This window comes from Carassius auratus, chromosome 32 (assembly GCF_003368295.1).
Source record: "Carassius auratus strain Wakin chromosome 32, ASM336829v1, whole genome shotgun sequence".
NCBI classification, from domain to species: Eukaryota; Metazoa; Chordata; class Actinopteri; order Cypriniformes; family Cyprinidae; genus Carassius; species Carassius auratus.
The window spans coordinates 24,429,767-24,448,916 of NC_039274.1; the positions used below are offsets into that span (position 1 = coordinate 24,429,767).

General features: G+C 39.2%; 1 protein-coding gene across 5 annotated transcripts in view; it reads right to left on the reverse strand.

Moving 5' to 3' along the window:
• Positions 1-19,150, reverse strand: part of LOC113051902 (zinc finger protein 536-like) — a 182,082-nt gene that overhangs the window by 21,525 nt on the left and 141,407 nt on the right. The window contains exon 7 of one of the 5 annotated variants that reach the window (XM_026216074.1): positions 16,170-18,107. The exons of the other annotated variants lie outside the window; for them this stretch is intronic. Coding sequence (XP_026071859.1) covers positions 18,040-18,107 — 68 coding nt within the window. The 3' untranslated portion in view covers positions 16,170-18,039. Of the gene's footprint in view, positions 1-16,169; positions 18,108-19,150 lie in introns of those variants that run through there. 5 annotated transcript variants of the gene reach the window in all.

Genomic DNA, 19,150 nt, shown 5'->3' on the forward strand with positions numbered 1-19,150 from the left:
TCAAGCAAAGCGGAGAGCGGATATTTAAACCGTATCTAACATTTGAACACTACTGCAATACCAAATCTCTCTGCTCGTTCGCAGCAACTTAGCGGGGAACGGAAGCGCAGTGGATTCAGAGGAACAGTTTGTCCGAATACACTGTGGTCTTTTCATGCCTGCTCACTTGTGTGCTCATTCACTAACAGGTTGCGAGGGGGCGACCGTCGGGCCACGACCTCCGCCCCTGGCACGTGAGGCATTGAGTGCAGACAAACACGGCTAAATAAATGAAAAGACGAGTTTTAGGAACAGAAACAAGCACTTTAACCAGCATCCAAGCCTGTTTTAATGTTTCATTCGGACTCCGGATGAACTTTCAGTCTCTCCGGAGGTCATCTCTCTGTTTCTGTGCACAGTTGTTATGAATATTCCTATCGGTCTAAGCCTCTCCCCATTCTTCCCTCAGTCTTTTTCCCACAGGCCCGATGATGGCCAAGGCATGACAGCCGCACTAAACCCCCCGCATTAATGGAAGGAAATGGCATTCGATCTCCATTTGATCTCCTAATCATTTCTGCTGAAATGATAATTAGCGTCCTCGCAATCCTCTGACTGTCAGAGAACAGTGTAAAAGAAAACAGAGCTCTTGTAGCAGGAATGACACTTCACTCAACAACCGTTAGTATTCGATAACAAATACGTTTTTTTTTTCTCGTAGGTATATTTACGTATCTCTCTGAAACGCACACACATGGGCTTCATCCGCTGGCGACTGCTGTCTGTGATTCTTTTCAACTGACATAATCCTGATTGATTCGTTCAGCAGATAAAAACTCAGTCCACTTGTGCCCTTTACTGCTGGAACATAATACAGCTCTTTATTCTGCAACAATGTAACATAATGGCGTCGGAATGCGAGGAGGAAAAAAACGTTAGGGCTGCGTCCTAAATGACTGTGACGCTCGGCGGTTCAAGCTCAAGCTGTGGTCTAATGTAAAAGAGAGAAAGGAGGAAGAATGAGGGAGAGGTGAATGGAGGGCGAGAGAGAAAAGAGAAAAATCATTAAGCACAGATTACCAGAGAGCCCCAATAACAAGGTCGAGGCAGGGCTGCTGGTAAAAGTTGTCATTGTCTGTTTCTTTTAAATGTGTGCGCCTCACATTTCCCTCTGATGAGATGTGGGTTACGTTGTTTTAAATTCTTCGCTTCACGTCCGACCCCCTTTTCGTGGGTTTTTAAAAAATTATCTTTTGTTTGACAACAGGAAGACATGAGGTCATTTTTTTTGTTCATCAGGATGATAGGAGAATGAATCATTCTTTTTATTTTGCATGGCTTGCTTAAGCCACACACACACACACACACACTAATATGCATAAGGTTTGTGTGGCATTTCAATTGAACTGAAAATTTAAAATCTTTTGAAACTTAGAAATTTAAATTCAAATTCCTGAATTTGAATAGAGGAGGGAAACTTGGCTGCAGAATTGCAATTTGGAATTTGAAATTAAGGATTTCAAATGAAAATACTTTTAAAGAAATTCATTTGATTTGATCATTTTTTATTAGAAAAGCAAAGTTTGTCAAGACAAATCTTGAAAATGTTTAGAATTAGAATAGATAGATTGATTCGGGTGGTTCTGAATTTTGCACGGCCCAGACATTCACGTGAATGCAAAGTTTTGCTTTTGTTGCAACTGTTCCTGCACGGCATACACAAAAACAATGATTACCAGGAAACAAACAGAGCATTTTATGTGCTCTAAGAAAAAAATAAATAAAAAAAGAAATACTTAAGCTCATCACAAAGGAGACCAACAGATGCAGCCTCATTCATAAACATTCAGTGTCTGAGACGTCCTATAGGATCGTGTTCAGCTCTCTCTCTGTCTCGTGCATGTGTTGTATTAATTGTGAGTCCTAATCTAGAAGAGTCGGGGGTCCCTGGAGCTAGCTATGCTATTATTCGCGCAAGCACTGCGCACCGCACCGCTCTCGCTTACTAATTTTGTGCGAAGTCGCACCGTTCAGCCGAGGGAACGCACCGCTGAACGCTGGGTCTGAGTCAGTCAGACAGCTCCAGACGAGGTCCCTTTAGTGCCACGCTGTCAGTCACTTTATAGGTTGTGAAATAGAGAGAATGAATAAAGAAAGGGAGAGAACGAGCGCGAGAGAGAATGTAGAAACAGAACAAGTCCTTTTATCCTGCTCGGCGGGACCTGTCAGTGCCACCTTCTCTCTGGTTTCCCAGCAGTCCCAACACAGCAGCTATCACAGGGAACCTGACATCCACACACCGCGCTTTCCAGCGGGGGAAGGAAATCATGAGAGCCGTCCCACACAAGCGAGCAGCTAGTACATACTCTCCTCAGATCAAGCAACAGTCTCTCGTAATAGAAGAAAAGAGAGAGAGATTTGGATGTTTTAAGTGAGAATGTAGGCTGACAGGCTTTTGATGCTTCTGACATGTGATAGAAAGTAGGTTTGCGTCTCCCTGTGTTCATTTGGAGTTTGGACGGAGATGAGAGAGCAAGAGTATGTTGTAGCTTAAGCACTGATAGTTCTCTCTTAACAGCGCTTTATTCTCACACACACGTTGCAGTTTTGACTTCAGGCACCTTCGTCACTTCTATTTTTCTCCACATTGGCAGGCCATTTTTGTTTGTTTTTAGAGGAAGGAAACAGCTCCTAATCCATACGTGACACACACATACATGCATGCACATCACATTTCATGGATTGCAGTTCGGGGAAATCACCAGCACCTGGCTGAGTGTTTTTTTTTATATATTTCATATGATTTTGCCTGCTTCCCCACTGGTCTCTGATGATTCAACAGTTCCCGCTCTAACATCTGCTACTTACTCTTACTGGGTCTCAATTAAGACAGCAGTATTTATGAATCTGCTCTTATTTACATTTCTATTTTTCTGCATATGTGCACGAACAGCGGCCAAAACAGCCCCTCTGCCCCACACACAACACAGATGTTTCTTGAGCAAGGCCAAGAGGTAAGCGCTCATTTCGGGAACAGCGACGCAAGAGTGCAAGCTAAACAGAGAGAGATTTAGGACTGCGAGATTTGCAGCTTCACTGTCACACAGATGAGAGCTCCTACTCTCAGGCGATTGTAAAATATGGGAGTTTGATTGAGGGATCGTGGAATTGGTAAAAGCCATTTCCTCTGTTAAAAAGAAGTGGTTGGAATTGGAGGAGCCCACCTTTGAGTAAATCTGTGTGTGTGAGAGGAGCGAATAAGAATTTGTGAGCCGAAGGATTGCTTCAATTAACTACAATCCTTTTTAGTTTTTAAGAGTTTGTGTTTGCTTTCAAGTCAAGGTGTTTTTAATTAAACTATCATGTTCTTCCCGTTTGGCAATCACAATGTCCTTCAAAAAAGCGAGATTTATTTATTTATTTATTCATTCATTCACTCATTCATTCAGGCATACATTTCCTACAGTATGATGAGATCCGAACAACACATATGCACATACATACACACATACACAATTTAAAAGTCTGAGGTCATTAAGATCCTTCTAATGGTTTTGAAAGTATCTTGTCGCATTTATTTGATCAGTAAAACAGGAATATTGTAAAGTTTTATTACAATAAAGTAATTGTTTTCTATGTGAATATATGTTTAAATGTCATGTTTTTTTTGTTTTGTTTTTTCGTAATGGCAAAGCTGAATTTTCACTAGCTATTACTCCAGTCTTCAGTGTCACATGAACCTTCAGAAATCATTCTAATATGCTAATTTGTGCTCAAGTAACAGTGTTATTGTTGTTATTATTATTATTATTATTATTATTTGGGGAAATATGTATTTTTCAGGATTCTTTTCTACATAGAGAGAATAAAAAGAACAGCATTTATTTGGAATATGAATCTTTTATAACATTATAAATGTCACTTTTGATGTCAATATACTGTTATGCTGAAAATCAGTAATAATTAATCTGATAAACAAACAAACAAATACATGCATGCATACATACATAAATCTAACTGATCCCAAACTACTGTACAGTAATCTATATGCTTGTCGATTATTTAATTTGAAAACCTGAAGCATTAATGAGTTGATCATTCACTTCTACACTCTACTTTCAAAGCAATCTACTATATGTTGGAACATGGACACAGGGTTTTGCTAGTGAGACCTAGTGACGTCAGGTGCAATTGCTTGCAGTTGCTGTTCTAATTCATCCCAAAGGTGTTCAATGGGATCCATGCTTTGTGCAGGCAAATCAAGTTCTTTCACACCAGACTTTTCCCCCAAAGGGAGTCTGTTAGTCAGAGGTGATTGCATGCACCTGCTAGTAATAAGTGTAGCTGAAACAGTCAAACATGTTCATTTGAAGAGGCTGACCACATTCTTTTGCCCACTACTACATAAAACGACTACATATTCACAGTCAAAGCTACACATATAGTAGGACTATTTTACAATACTAACTATACATGACTGTAAATTAATTATGGTGTTCAAATTATTAACTACACATCAAACATCATAACTTAGTTTTTGTAACATCTGTTGATTCTAAGTCTGGCCATGCCATGGACTGGCATTAGTAGTACTTAGAAAATGTGCTTAAATATAGAGCCAGGTTGGTATTGAAGAAATGCATACGCACCCCATAAAGAGTAATAGAGAGAAGTGTTAGTTGGTTTCAACAGACCACTCATGCCTTTAATAAACAGTAATGTGTTTCTGTCACACACGAGTGCCTAATCATGCAACCTAAAAAACAAAAAACAAAAACAAAATGCAAGACCTGAATGACATCAGAATGCCATTAAAGGGCCTGGTATTATTCCATCTAATAGATCTATAATTGTGGGAATTCAATGCAAAATTATACCTGAGATAATTAAACGCAGAATATGAAGGTATTGCGATCCAGGTTTATAGGCGCACCAGAAATGAAGCCTTTGTTTACCTTTTATTTATTTACCAGCACAAGTAAAGCGCTGTTGAATATGAAATGTCAAACTATTTATGTGCAGCGTAAGCACTTAAGGCAAGGCTTTTTAGTTTTTGACGCAACCTGTAAACAACAGAAGATCTAACGTTCTCTGTAAAGACCAAACATGAGTTGGCAGATATGAAAGCATTTATCCATGGAAACAAGAATATGCCTATTTATGCAGACAATAGAGGGGGAAAAAATAAAAAAAACAGTACTCCTGCTCTCAAAATCCACTACACACTCTTAAAGACCTATTCTGTTTAGATATGGCAATTTGATCAATTCCAAATGCTTTTTAGTCCATTTCAACCTAAATAGCTGCTTCCGTGGGCAGTCAAGAAACAGTAAGTCTCTCAAATGTGTTATTAATAATTCATCTGAGAATGCTGTTTATGAAGTTCGGGAGGCAGGTCTAATAAGCATGGACAGCATCTAATACGCCATGTGCCGGACGAAGCGCTTTTGAGAATCATTACTTTGTGTGCTCGTCTAATTGAGACTTCATAAATTACCCAGTAGGCCTCACCTCGCTGCGGATTGCTCCCTGCCTTCGCTTGAACGATACGTTGCATTTTCTCGAGAGTCACATCATTGTTGAGTGCATGTAAAAGCGGGCATCTGAAAACAGTAATTGCCAATATGTAAATAATAATACTAATACAACTGCATCGAGTAAAATAAGCCAAGACGGCGAGCGAATGAAGGTCCTTTCTGTTTAAAGTTTCAGTACAATCGCAACAATTATCCGCTTTTCCTCACTTTTCTCCGCTCTCGTTGTTTTTGGCAGGCAAATCCATAACATTCTTTTTGTTCCACTTTGGTCTCCTCCTTTTTCCCAAGCCTGAGAAACTTCAGACATGAGAACCTCTAATATAAAACCAGTGAAATTTACCTAGGATTATAAGTCATTGACAAATAACCTTGCTGATAGATGCGAACTAGATTTTGTTCAAAGCACTCTGACAGCCTCAAAAGAGATTAGCGGAGTTCTTATCGGGTCAGGGGTGTCACGGGGGAAATGTGTTTAAAGTCACATTGATTTATTGAAAGATTTTCCAATAAGAAGACTTCTCTCAACTCTCAGACGTGTGTATTAGCGTGTGTGTGTGTGTGCGTGAGAGAGAAAGAGACTTTAACGCAGTCATTGTGAACTCTGCTGGAAAACAAAGAAGAAAAAAAATATTAAAAACAATTGTCAGACCAACACACAGACCCCAGATAAACACAGGAGATCTTTGATGGCCGGGCAAAACTACACTGTGTTTCCTTTCCCTTTCCCATCGTCTACTGCGTGCTATTCTTCCAGATGAAATAGATGACCGATATACACATGAACGTTCACACGCACCCACAAATACACACACATCCACGCTGACAAGCAAGCATAAAAAGATCCTTTGTTCCTGCAGGCATTCATTTGACACTATTACCTTCTTAAGTGTAATTATGAATCTTTTCAGAAAGCTGGATTGTGGGAACTACTGGGTTTGGCCCCGGATCCACCCGCCAGCAGCGAATGGATGAGAGAGAAAACTCAGAGTATCACTCCGCACCCCGTCAGAGAAATGTCATTACCCCTGTATCTCTCTCCCAGTCTTTGACGATCCCGTCCTCGTCCCCCCTCCCAAACAACCACTCTCTCTCTCTCTCTCTCTCTCTCTCTCTCTCGTTCTCTCACACTCCCGCTGCTTCGTTTGATCTCTGAGGTCTACTGGAACCCTGGAAAGCTATTCCAGCATTTGCGGTCCGTCGGAGTCCTGTGGAGAACCTTCTGGATGTGTTGGTGTGTCCAGGCTGTAACCCTTCCTGCTGACATGGCTCTCCACCACACAATCTGTCAGAGACTTCAGGTTAACAGCACACCACAAGCTCGGATAATGGACGATGCTTCCTCAAATGCACCAAATCTAACAATTCTGTACCACAGTTTGCGTGTATACATTGCATTGTGACTTTTAAAAGACTCATGATCTGCTAGTACTTTGTCAGTACTGTTTTGTTTTTCTTTCTTATACTGTTCTGTTTTTCTTATTTATTTCTCTCCCTTAGTTTTGCATCTACTCTATCAATATATATATATATATATATATATATATATATATATATATATATATATATATATATATATTTGACAGTTCACTGCCAGCTTATGATACTTAACCTGGGCTTCAGATAATATGCTGATAAAGAGATCAGGGAACCTGAGAAGTCTTGAGAACTCATAGATACTGTAATTGTTTGTTTGTGTCTTTATCGAGCCTGAAATCAAAGCCTTGCCCCAGTTATGTGTCGACCCATTGTTAAAACCACAGGTACCACAGCAGTCGACAACAGGAGCCGGATAATATTTTTATCAGTAACACTCCCACGTTTGTTTTCGGGGATGACAGGAAATGGCAGCGTTTGTTCTGATTTCGACCCCCTCCCCTTCCACAATACAAGACTAAAGAATGTGGGAAGACCCACAATGCACACTGATCTCTTGTTCAGATTGAAATGCTTTGTGCATTCATCTATAACTGCCCAACATGCAAAGATAACCAGCCAGTCTGATGATCAATAAATAAATAGCAGACGGCATAAAAAAGCAAGATAGAAAGGGAGAAAATAATTACACAACGACAGACAAGAGAGATGGAGGGTTCTTTGACTTCTATTTGTCTTGTTATAATGGTGGAAAACAGAGAAGAACCAGATGACAATGCCAAAGGTGCTTTCTGTGACTATGGTGCACTTTAGTGTCCCTGTTTATATTATAGACACAAATTCAATGGTTTTTGTTCAGAGAAGTGCTACATGTTATATAAAATAGTATTTAATATAAACCTAGCATGATAAAAGATAATACAATCAAAATTTCTGTATTCTGCCGTTTAACTATTACTATTATATAACAGCTTCATAATTTTTATATGCTAATTTAAGCATGTCAGATTCATTGTATCAAATGGTATTTTAAATATTAGCTCATTTTAATTGATGAAGGAAAAAAAAACACATTTTAAATGCATTTTTCACTAGTTCAAAATTGTGAAATGCAAGACGTACACTTTGCATTAAACATATGAACACTTTCTATGTTGCAAGTAAATAATCCTTTATTTGTTAGTTTGTTCAATTTAAAATGTAGCATTCATTATCAATGCATTTATCAAGTTAAATAATCAAGCAAAAAGATAATCTCATAAATAATTGTAAGTATTTTAAGCAAAAAAATGCCAGTACTTCATTAACCACAAATACACATCTGGTTCTAGTTTTCTTCATTTTATAATTCAGGTACATTTTGATGTTGATTTCATGTTAATTGTAGAAATTACAAAATCACACAAATCTAATTTGAACTGTCAATACAAATTGCAGTAGCATGGTTGCAAAACGAACAAATAAATAAAAACATAATCATAATACTGCATATAAAATGAATAAAAATAATCAAACAGCATAAAATATTTAGAAATTAAGGTTAGTGAAAAATCAAGGTTAAGTGAATTAACAAAATCAATGAATAAACCAACAACACTTGCATTGCAGATTTTGAATATTATTCATGAAAGGGCCTAAACAAGAACACAAATGCTAATGCTACATGCACGCTGTGTATGTATAAAGATTACATTTGCACTGAATTAATTCGCAAACTAATTCAAAATGCAACCAAAATTAAGAACTAAATAACTAAAGAAACGAAATAAACATTATTAATCATATCCGTGACAATAGATATTTGATAATTTCACCCTTTAGTGACAGAAAGAACAACAATCAGTGTACATACTATTTAATGATCTGTCATCCTGAGCTCACTCTGATACGCTATCCCTCTATTACAGTGAATAAATACAGTGGTAGCTGACACAAGGTCTATGATCAGATGCTGGACGTCATCCTCTCATGTTAGCTTTGTAGCAGAGATGTTAAGAGCAAACGGCGAGAGTGTAAGGAGTGGATGTTGGAGCTTATGAAGTGGAGTGATGGAAAGAAGGTTCATGGTGGGGTTATCACAGCCAGGCAGCACCGGGAGCTACGTGGCTGTTTGTGGGTCTCCCAGCGCACACACAAGCGCCACAGAAATGACACTTGCGTATAGCTGTGTATCACAGAGCAAACAGCAGCTCTTTGCCTCAAAGTCTGCCAGCCTAGAGAGCGGATCAAACGCAGTGTTTGGGTGAAACCGTATCGACAGAGTGTCAAGCACAACAGGGGCTGTGAGGAGGGGCACTCTCTGTCTTCCTTTTTTCTCTCTCTCCCAGCCTCTGTTTTTCCGCAAAGAACCATTGATGTGTGTGCCAGTCACACCGCGCTTTGTGTGTCGATAGCTAATTGCTCTGATGGCTGAAAGATGGACAGACAGAAATGAGGAGTGAGATGGCAATCAAGTAGGTCGGATAGAAGAAAAAGAGCCACTTTATTACAATTCCATTACGGCTCTTTCAGCATTGCGACACGAGTGAAGGAAAACCATTACTCAACCTGCACATGCTATGAAAAATGAAACTAGTTCTGATATACAAAACTGCTTTGTTCTCGATGAAGATAAACAGTCTGGGCATGTTTGTATTCATTGTATAAAGTCCATAGTAAAACCATACCAAAATAACGCGTCAAAAACAATCAAAAGGGAAAAAAAGGAAGAAAAAAAAAAGAAATCTTGCAAAAGCCATTTTAAACAGTGTGTCAGTACCGGACAAATGACATTGTGGTAACACCCACCACCCGGCCTCCATACACAAGAAGACAGATATTGAACAGGACTCCACACGCATCAAACAACTAGGCCTGGGTCCCGCTGTAATCACCAATGTCCAAACCCTCTAACAAGGACCAGAGCTCTGTCCCCCACATCAAACTATGTCTCTGCATACTGGGTTTCCATTGCTTTACTCTTTATGGTGATCAATTAATACTGTCGGGTGTTTATCATTTTTTAAAGTGTTAAAGATTACATCTTTGTGGGAAATTTGAATAAAAGAACAAATTCAAACACTATTACATATCTTGTTGTCCACACTGTCCTCTGCACATGCCTTACTTTAGTTTCAGTCAGTTATATTGAGTGACCTGTAGGGGGAGCTGCTCTTTTATGACTTGGGGGGGGGGGGTGTATTTGTGTAAGACAATAAAAACATTAATTTGCCCTGAAATCATTCCTGACGTAAATGTAAAATGGTGCCCATTGGAACCCAGTAATGAAGCATGCGGCATCTCTGCAGCTTCTAATTTGACTAGTTAAATGACTCCATTACGTGTTTAACAGACAGAGGCAAATCATTTCTGGTCAGTTGAGGCTCACTTAGCCGCGTCACAGGGCTTGGGGAAAAATCGGAAGATAACTGGTCCCGGTTCTTTCCTCTTTTTTTTTTTTTTTTTTTGCACTCTATAATATTGTAGGCCAAAAGTAAGAGGCTGAAAGAAAAGCTGATGATATGACCTGCACGTTTTCTCTCATTCTCTCTCATATCTGTCCATCTCTCTCTCTCTCCCCCCTTCTGTGACAGGGTTTTCATCCCTCTGTTAATTAGGTGTCCACTGTGCATGATCAAAGTCTGTATAGTGAAACACATAAATAGATGCCCATCAGGGAGTGTTTTCAGCACAGATTTGACATACTGTATAATCATACATTTCCTCTAGCTTGACTGGGTTGAGAGGCTTGACTTGTTAAGACAGTATTAGGAAACAATGAATTCTGAAACTTTTGGAATGTTTTATGGATAAAGCATCAACACTTTACAAAGAATTGGTACAATAATTTACAAATGGTAATTTAAAGGAGGTGTGTAACTTTAAGAAAAATAGATGTTAAGCCTCGGGACTAAGCCTCAAACTAATTATTATGGTAGCTGTTTTATTTAACTTATTTATTCATTCATTCATTCATATTATATATATATATATATATATATATATATATATATATATATATATATATATATATATATATATATATATATATATATATATATATATATATATATATATATATATATATATATATATATACGCATTACAATTAAAATCAATAACAAAACTACACATTTAACATTTTACTAAATATAAGATTAAACATTTGAGGTAAATGTTGGTTTGCAGTTATTGATCAAACTTATAACTACTAATAAATCAAAGGAGTTATTAGTTTGATCTCTCTCTCTCTCTCTCTCTCTCTCTCTCTCTCTCTCTCTTTCTTTCTCTTTCTCTCCCTCTCTAACAAGAACCTGGGTAAGAGGACAAAATCAAACATAATTTGGAACAGTTTTTGGTAATTACAATAATTTAATAATTAACACATTTTTTCTAACTCAATGGTATGAATATTAATTAAAACATGTCTAAATATGACATTGTTTTAAGATTTTAAATAATTTTAAGTAGAAAAGGTCAAAACCTCACAAGGGAAAAAATAAATAAACTGGGCGAAATAAAACTGACTTTTTTTTCTTTTCTTTTTTTAAATCTAGATAGTTTATTTATTTATTTATTTATTTTAGGTGAGGGTAATATAGTTAATACAATAGATTAAGTTTAAAAGTTTATTGAACATATCCAACAGTTCCCACTAGATACAATAAAAAGTAATTTGCACCTCTAATGTTTGTTTGTTCCCCCATGGGACACTAAACGCCAATATAATTCTGTAAAGTGCCACACACTGAGATTGACACATGCTTTCACATATCATTCATCCATAGAATGTGAAGCTGGAGTTGAGATGATAGAGGGTGTGAGAATTATCAAACCCACAGGGAACGACACCAATTGCTGATACCAAGTTGCCGTACCACAAACAGACTTGTCAATCTAAAATCACACATCACACGTACACACACAAGCACAGGTGTGTAAAGACAGGCACTCTTAAGGGATATAGGGCTGATTAGAGCAGGTGCGTATGAGTGAGTCAGACGGGCATCTCACCTCTTGCTTTAAAAGGAGTGATTAGGAATGGAAAAAGAGTTAGTGTGTATGTGCTGATTCCTAGAACACTCTCTCTGCCCTCTGCCTCTTACACAGAAGGACAGGGACTGAAGCCCTCTGCACGTGCAGGAAGCAGGAACATCTCTGCTGATGGACAGAGAGCCAATCACAGGCTGGCATCGCTCATAAGGATCTCAGCACACGTCGAAGGATTTCATCATGTAATCTGCAAGCTTTCGAGTTTCTCTTAGCGGTTATTAAATGAGTCATATTTTAAATGAATTAATTTATTATATTGTATGTCTCATTGGAAACACACTAGGCTATTTTCAATGAAGGACTCAACATGAAGATAAAAGGTCACACAGAAATTAAAATTACTCCTGTATGACTCACTTTCTTCTGAAGAATATCATTTTTGTCTAAGTGTTTGTTTATTTTATTTATTTATTTTTTGTCCATGCAATGGAAGTCAGAGTCCGGTGTTCTATTGGAACCCATTGACTTTTATTATCTGGAAACAGCTGATACATTCTTCAAAATATCTTCTTTTGTGTTCCACAGAATAAAGAAGGTCATACCGGTTGGGAACGACCTAAATGATGACACAAACTTCATTTTGGAATTTCATCTTATTTAAAATGAATTGCCCCAGCTGTTCCTGCATGGGTCCAGAGTCTCCCGCTCTAATGGGATAGGTAATTATGCAGTCTGATCTCAAAGACGAGGGATTTAAGAACTAAGTATACTATGTGACACATGTCTGAGATTATTAATAGTCATAACTGGATGGACAGATGGACAGGCCCGAGATAATGCCATCAGTTGCTATAATAATCTGCACTACAAGTAAAGAAGGACTACAAAAAGAGCTGGGTAAATGTCTCCGTACAGTAACGGCTTCTATCTCCTAAGTGCCGGTCTCACAGCAGATGTCAAACACTGGTAAAATGCAATGGCGTGAGATCCTAAAGAGCAAAGCTCTCTTTATCCCTTTAGCATCCATGGCTCGACTCTTTGTAGTCTGACTGAAGTGCAGTGAATTGGGCCATTTTCAGCCCCCCTCCCCAAACGTCCGAGTCCTCACAACCCCCACACACGTCTGATTGTTGATCCTCCTGAAGAGGACAGATCAAATATTCCACTCCAGTCTGCGAGCGGGGCACAGATATGATTGGGGCTGACGGACGGGGCCCCCAGTTTGAAGTCTTAACAGACAGTGTGACTTTGATATCTGTACTCGGCGCGTATCACCAAAGACACAGGGAATGAATGAGAGTTAGGGGGAACTGAGAGAGAGGCAATGAACAAAAGCATCTGTGGAGTGGTCTGGGCCAGCGGCAGCATGTGTCAGAGGCTTTCTGAAGTTTAACCCCCTTCCTCTCTCTCCTCCTCCTCCCCATATTTCTCCCGACAAAGGCCCCTCTTCTCCCTCACACTTCCTGCTTTCTGGGAGAGCCCAGTGGCGACACATATATACGCATACACACCAACCAAATACCAGCCCCTTGACTCGCATACTTTAGACAGCGCTACTTCTAATAAAGGCAGGAAACTGCTGTTTATTCGCTAAAAACAAAGTGTGTTCAATTGTTCAGATTGTAATATGGAATGATAAGGATAATTATAATTATACCGTTTCCATACTGTATATTAGCATTCAGACCAAGGCACGATAATGTTCAGTTTATTATAAGCCCGCTGTGCAGATATGTCATCTGCCACTTTTAATGCTTGCGCTTTTTTAAAATTGGGGGGATTCTGATTGGCTGTCAATGTTTTTAGCATTCATAAGCTGCAATGTATCATTATTGTAATAGTGTGGACTGCACTATTCTCATGTTTTCACTATTCTCTTGGTGTGAACGGGCTTTAATTCACTATTACAGTACCAACAGGAAGTCTTTCTGATGGCCTCTAAGTGAGAACTGAAATCCGAAAGCAGCAAAGTTCATCTAATAAGAGGAAAAGAGATAAACGTGCGCAATCATCATTTTCTTAACTTGTGTTTCCGCAGATTCAAAGCGCTGAGCTTTAGCATAAACAGCAGGCAGGAAAAGTGGGTTTTTTAAAAACTCCGTCTTCCTGGGATTGAGCGTTTCGGAGCAGAGGGATGAAGAAAAGACTAAACAGATGTCACAGCTTGGCGGGAACGAGGGAGTTAAATAGCTTCTTTTTTTTCTCCCTCTTTTAAATGTCTCACATATAAACAGATTTTGTTGCTTCTTAAAGTGGGCTCAAAATTAAAGTGTATCATTTTACACACATATTGCATGCATATTAGTGAGCCCCAGCTGCCCGTGTCCTGTTCTTAAGAGCCATATGATTGAGTTAGGGGCCCGGGTATCAGATAAGATTTAAGCCTGCTCTCCCTGTGCGCTCCCCCCTCTGCATTTTACTGCTAACTTATTAAATGGAGAGAAATGACATTATTTTTCTGAGTGTATGTGTAATTATTGTCACACACCTGTGACTCCTGCCATACACGGCAAGAGGAGGAGAGGAAGGAAGAGACGGCGGCGAGGGGAGAGATGTCGCTCAGAGCAGCGGGAGCTCTGGGTTTTTTCCTTTAAATGGTGGGTGAGAGAAAAACAGTGAGCTTATTAATCACCGAATGTCTGTCTCAGGGAAAACAGGGATATTTTAACAACTTGATATCATTGTGATATCATTGTGAATCTGATCTGGAATTAAATGTCCTTTCATGTTGTTTCCTTCAGACAATAACATTCTACATGCAGCCTGAAGTTTATGGAAAAGTTTCCCTTTTTTGCCTGCCAAACAGGCTTTCTTTCCACATAGCACCACCAAACTGTTCTGTGTTGGCAGTTCTAGATGGCGAACAAAACGTCTCATCTGAAATTCTGATGCATGCGCCAAACACACGTTCCTTTCTTTCTTTTCTTCCATTTGTTCTTTTTCATTGCTTTTTGAGGGGACCACCCCGTGGAAGGCAACATGTGAAATACAGCTCTGAAGACAGGAAATAACCTATTAGAGAGGGAGCAATGATCTTCCTTTGCCCCGACTCCAAAAAGTGACTCAGAACGTTGTAATTGTTTACCTTTGACACTGACCGTAATTCTTCTCCGCTCCGCCGTAACAGAATATTTCAGCGTCAAATGTCATCAAATCATTCGGTTTCACCTATTTCTTTTCAGCACCCCCTCTTTGCTTCACATGAGGAAGGGGCAGAGAAAATGAGAAAACAACAAGAAAAGCTGTAGATTGGCTTGTTTAAGATATCCAGGCATTATTCACCGTCAACTAGGCCCTTAAAATGTGAACGTCTGTGACTTGTACAAATACATGGGTGCCACTCAAAGCCTTTTATCCGGACACTTTTGAAAGAGGCATGATAAAAGCTAAGCGCGTCAGGAGGTTTTACACTGTCAGTCTCGCTTTCCTGTGCTGATCTAAATAGCAGCGTTTTTTGGTGTAATGTTTTAATAGAAAACAGATGGCCACAGATGTAGGGCTGCACGGAGTCTTTAATATTTTAGAGTGGTCTTGCTGTAAATGTAGAAGCAGCTGTTTCCTCCCCGTTGTAAATTTGGAGTTTTTAATTTGTGATTGACAGCTATTGGATTTGCTGTAAATTACAAAAATGAATATGGAAGCGATGGAACCGACGGCCAGGAGGGGGGGGGGGCATTTGACGCTGTTCATGGATGAATAGATTTATGTGCACCCAAATGTGAGGTGTTTACATCCTCTCTCTGTCTCCTCGGTCTGATTCAGCTCAAGAACGCCGCTATATACGCCGCCGATATTTAAATGTACATGAATATTAAAATATAAGTGCGGGTGGAGAGGATGCGAGTCGGGGGGGAGGTGTCTCTGGCAACAGAGTTCTATTTCGATGTGTTTGTTTAGCTGCTGTTCGTTTAGGTTTAATGTCAGCCGCGAGTACAGCTCCCTTGACGCTTACGGCAGAGGTGATTGTCATCAATTCGCATCTTGGCATTTAAACCACCTGCTTCAAATATGCGTATTTGAAATGCAAATAAACCGCATATGCCCAGACAAATTAAAAAACATGGTGAGTAAACACTTTTGAAGTCATAACTTTCTCTCTCTTTTTTTTTCATCAGTGACTTGCACTGTCAAATGTTCTTTTACTCGAGAAGGCAACGCCAGACAGATAATGCCTCTCAGAGCAAACCTGCATAATGCTAACTGATTATATATTTATTTATGGTTTTGTTCACAAGGCATAGAGAGCGGTTATGTTTTTATCTCGGCCTCAGCTTGATTCTAATGCCTCTGGAGTGTTTTCGATTAACCTTTTTTTTTTTTTTTTTTTTTTTTTTTTTAAATGAATGCATTATATTTTCCCTCCTTATTTTCTACCTCTCTCTCCTTCATCGCCTGGCACTACGGTTATTCAAACATCAATAGCTATACATCTTCTTTAGCACTGACTCTTACTTTCATATTGATATTTATATGTGATCATTACTTTTCTTCTCCAGGCTTTTGTCTCTATGTGTCAGCTCTAAGTTGCGATATCCAATAGTGCATTCAGAGCAAAACACAGAGCAAATATGTCACATCAGGCTGGATACCTTTATAATGAACCCGGCACATAATTCTTCTTAAAGGGTCAATTTAAACATGATAATGTTGCACATTCTGCTTCATCTCTTTCTGTCCAGGCCGTGTGAGAGGATACTATGATAAAGATGAGTTTTTAATCAGGCAGATGGCTGATACGCTAAACAATCTTCCTGAATGTGTGTGATCACTGCCATCACTCTCATTAATCATCATCATCATTCTGGTCATCAACATTGTCATCATGTTTGAGATGAAATAAAAACACGTTCACAGTGGCAATCTGTGCTTCTGCTGTTCTTTTTCTTCTACAAAAAGAAATGAAAAGAGCAAGGTGAAAAAAAAGAAAACAAATAAACGCTACATCGTCTGCACCACTGCTTCCCAGCATCTCTGTTCTCCTGATTTCGACAAAAGTTGCGGCTGTTTCATTTCGTCAGATGAAAAATTTGAAGTAAACACTTTGTAGTGAAGTAGACACACATGAATCAGCTTCATTACCATTAAGGACCTCCTTCTAAAACATGCAAACTCCGGGTTCGCTCGCCACACCTCATCGAGTATCGACTGTGCCGCTCTCAGAAAAGCGCCTGTCATTTGTTTGATGAGCAGCTGTCAAGCACACACAGTGGCCCGTGCACAACCAACGCCACCACCGCCGCTAATGTTCACGCACCTGTCAACCGCAGGCAGGCAGAGCCCCTGATGAGGTGTTGCCTAATTGTGTTTTAGAAAGCGATGACACCTCATCTCTACCTCTCACTCGCTCCACTATGATATGTCTCTTAATGCAATTAGGCATAATGAAAACCTAGAAATGGTGAACTCTGGAGGGCTGCTGGAAGTGATGCGGGGTGGGGAGGGGGGTTGGACTTCCTGCTGAGAGCAGGCATTCAAATGAGAACATAACAGGAACGACAGAACAAGAGCAGTATTTTCGGTGAGATGACAACAACATAAAAAAAATAAAAATAAAAAAATCCAGGTAATTAAAGACATACTCTGTGTTTTGTCAAAGTGGACGTCATTGTTGAAGTTGAAGCCTCTGCCCCTCTTTAACGATTTCGGCATAAATACAAATAATGATCTTGGGAAGAGGGCAAACGAAGAAGACGGTCAGAGAAAAGCAAGAGCACAACAACAGAAAGAAAAAAAAAATCAATCAATGTATTAGACTGAAAAGTTGTTCTGTTCTCAAGGACATCGAGTTCTCGGGCATTCTGTCGGAGCTGTCCAGTAGAAAAAAAATGAGACATAACTTGGATGAGACGCCAGCGAGAGGGGAGGGGGAACGGAGTGGGGGAGAGGAAAGAGACACAGAAATAAACCCAACTCCCATCTGATGACCAGCTTGTCTATAATACTGAATCCCTGCGCCGTGCCAAGATGCAGAAACAGGATAAGTCCAGATCGGAGAGATTTGAGCTGGTCTCGGGCCTGTGCGAGAGCGGCAACAACTTTCAATCGTGAACAAAAACGCTGTTTCACCTGCTTAACCAGTCCTTTTTGTAAGTCGATAAGAGATTTGACCATAAAATTGAGCGAGGGAAAGAGAGGGGAAAAAAATTATACATGGCATTCATCTTATCTTTTTCTCCCCCTAAAAAATTACAGGACAGATGATGTGGCCATCTTGAGATCGTTTGTCAACTGTCAGCCTGGGTTGACCTTGCAAAAAAGAAAAAGAAAAAAGAAAATTTAAAGCAAATAAATAATACAAATACAAACAAGGAGGTGGCTGATATCATCTTTACCGAAAAATAGGGAGAATGAGGAGAGAGAAAGAACCGTTGTTTTTGATAATAAAGAGACACTTTGTCTTCCATTTAAAAGCGCAACCAACATGGAAATCCATTACGAAACGCTACTTAAAAAGTGTGGCCAATCCTTGTGCAGTCACTTAGAGACTGGAGACAGACTATGGTGTTTGTCGGATTCTGATCAGCGAGGATTTAACGATGAGGAGGAGAGATTTGGTTGGCTTTTTATTGTTTTGTTTTTTTTATCCCTTGTTTTTTTCCATGGGGAAGGATACATAGATAGATTGATGACACGAATGGGAGGGGGAGCTCTGCTTATCTGTTTTCTTTCTCTCTCTCTCTCTCTCTGTATCAGTCTGTCTTCCATTTACAGAAGCATTAATGTGCAGAGCTATGTGCTCATCCATTGTTCTGAGTTTTAAAGCATAAAGAATTGTTTGTGGAGTGGAGATTGTCAAATAAAAAAAAAAGCTTAAACTTAGTGGGGAAAAAGACACAATTTGTAATCTAAAGTGTGGAAAAAGAATGATTGGCCAGAATAAGAGGGGATGAGGTTTCATATTAAAAAAGGTTTATCTTAAAGTATGGTGCTAATCCTCCAAATAATCCCCCCTCCGCCTCTCTCTCTCTCTCTCTCTCTCTCTCTTATTTTTTTATGTTTTTTATTTATTTTATTTATTTTTTTGCATGCTGGCTTTCTTAAACCTATAACTCATAAAGTTCTTATATTTTCTGGAAACAGGCACGCTAGGCCTGATTTTACAAGAATTGCAGCCCAATGAATCATGCCTGAGAATTCATCCTCTAGTGGTGTGCGACTCCAGAACTGATAATTAAACAACAAAACAAGTTTTTTCAAAAGGAAGTGCAAAGAAACAAAGAACTTGTTACATAAATGCAGGAAATTTCGCTCACTAATCAAAAGGAAGAATAATGCTGGTTATCATGGAT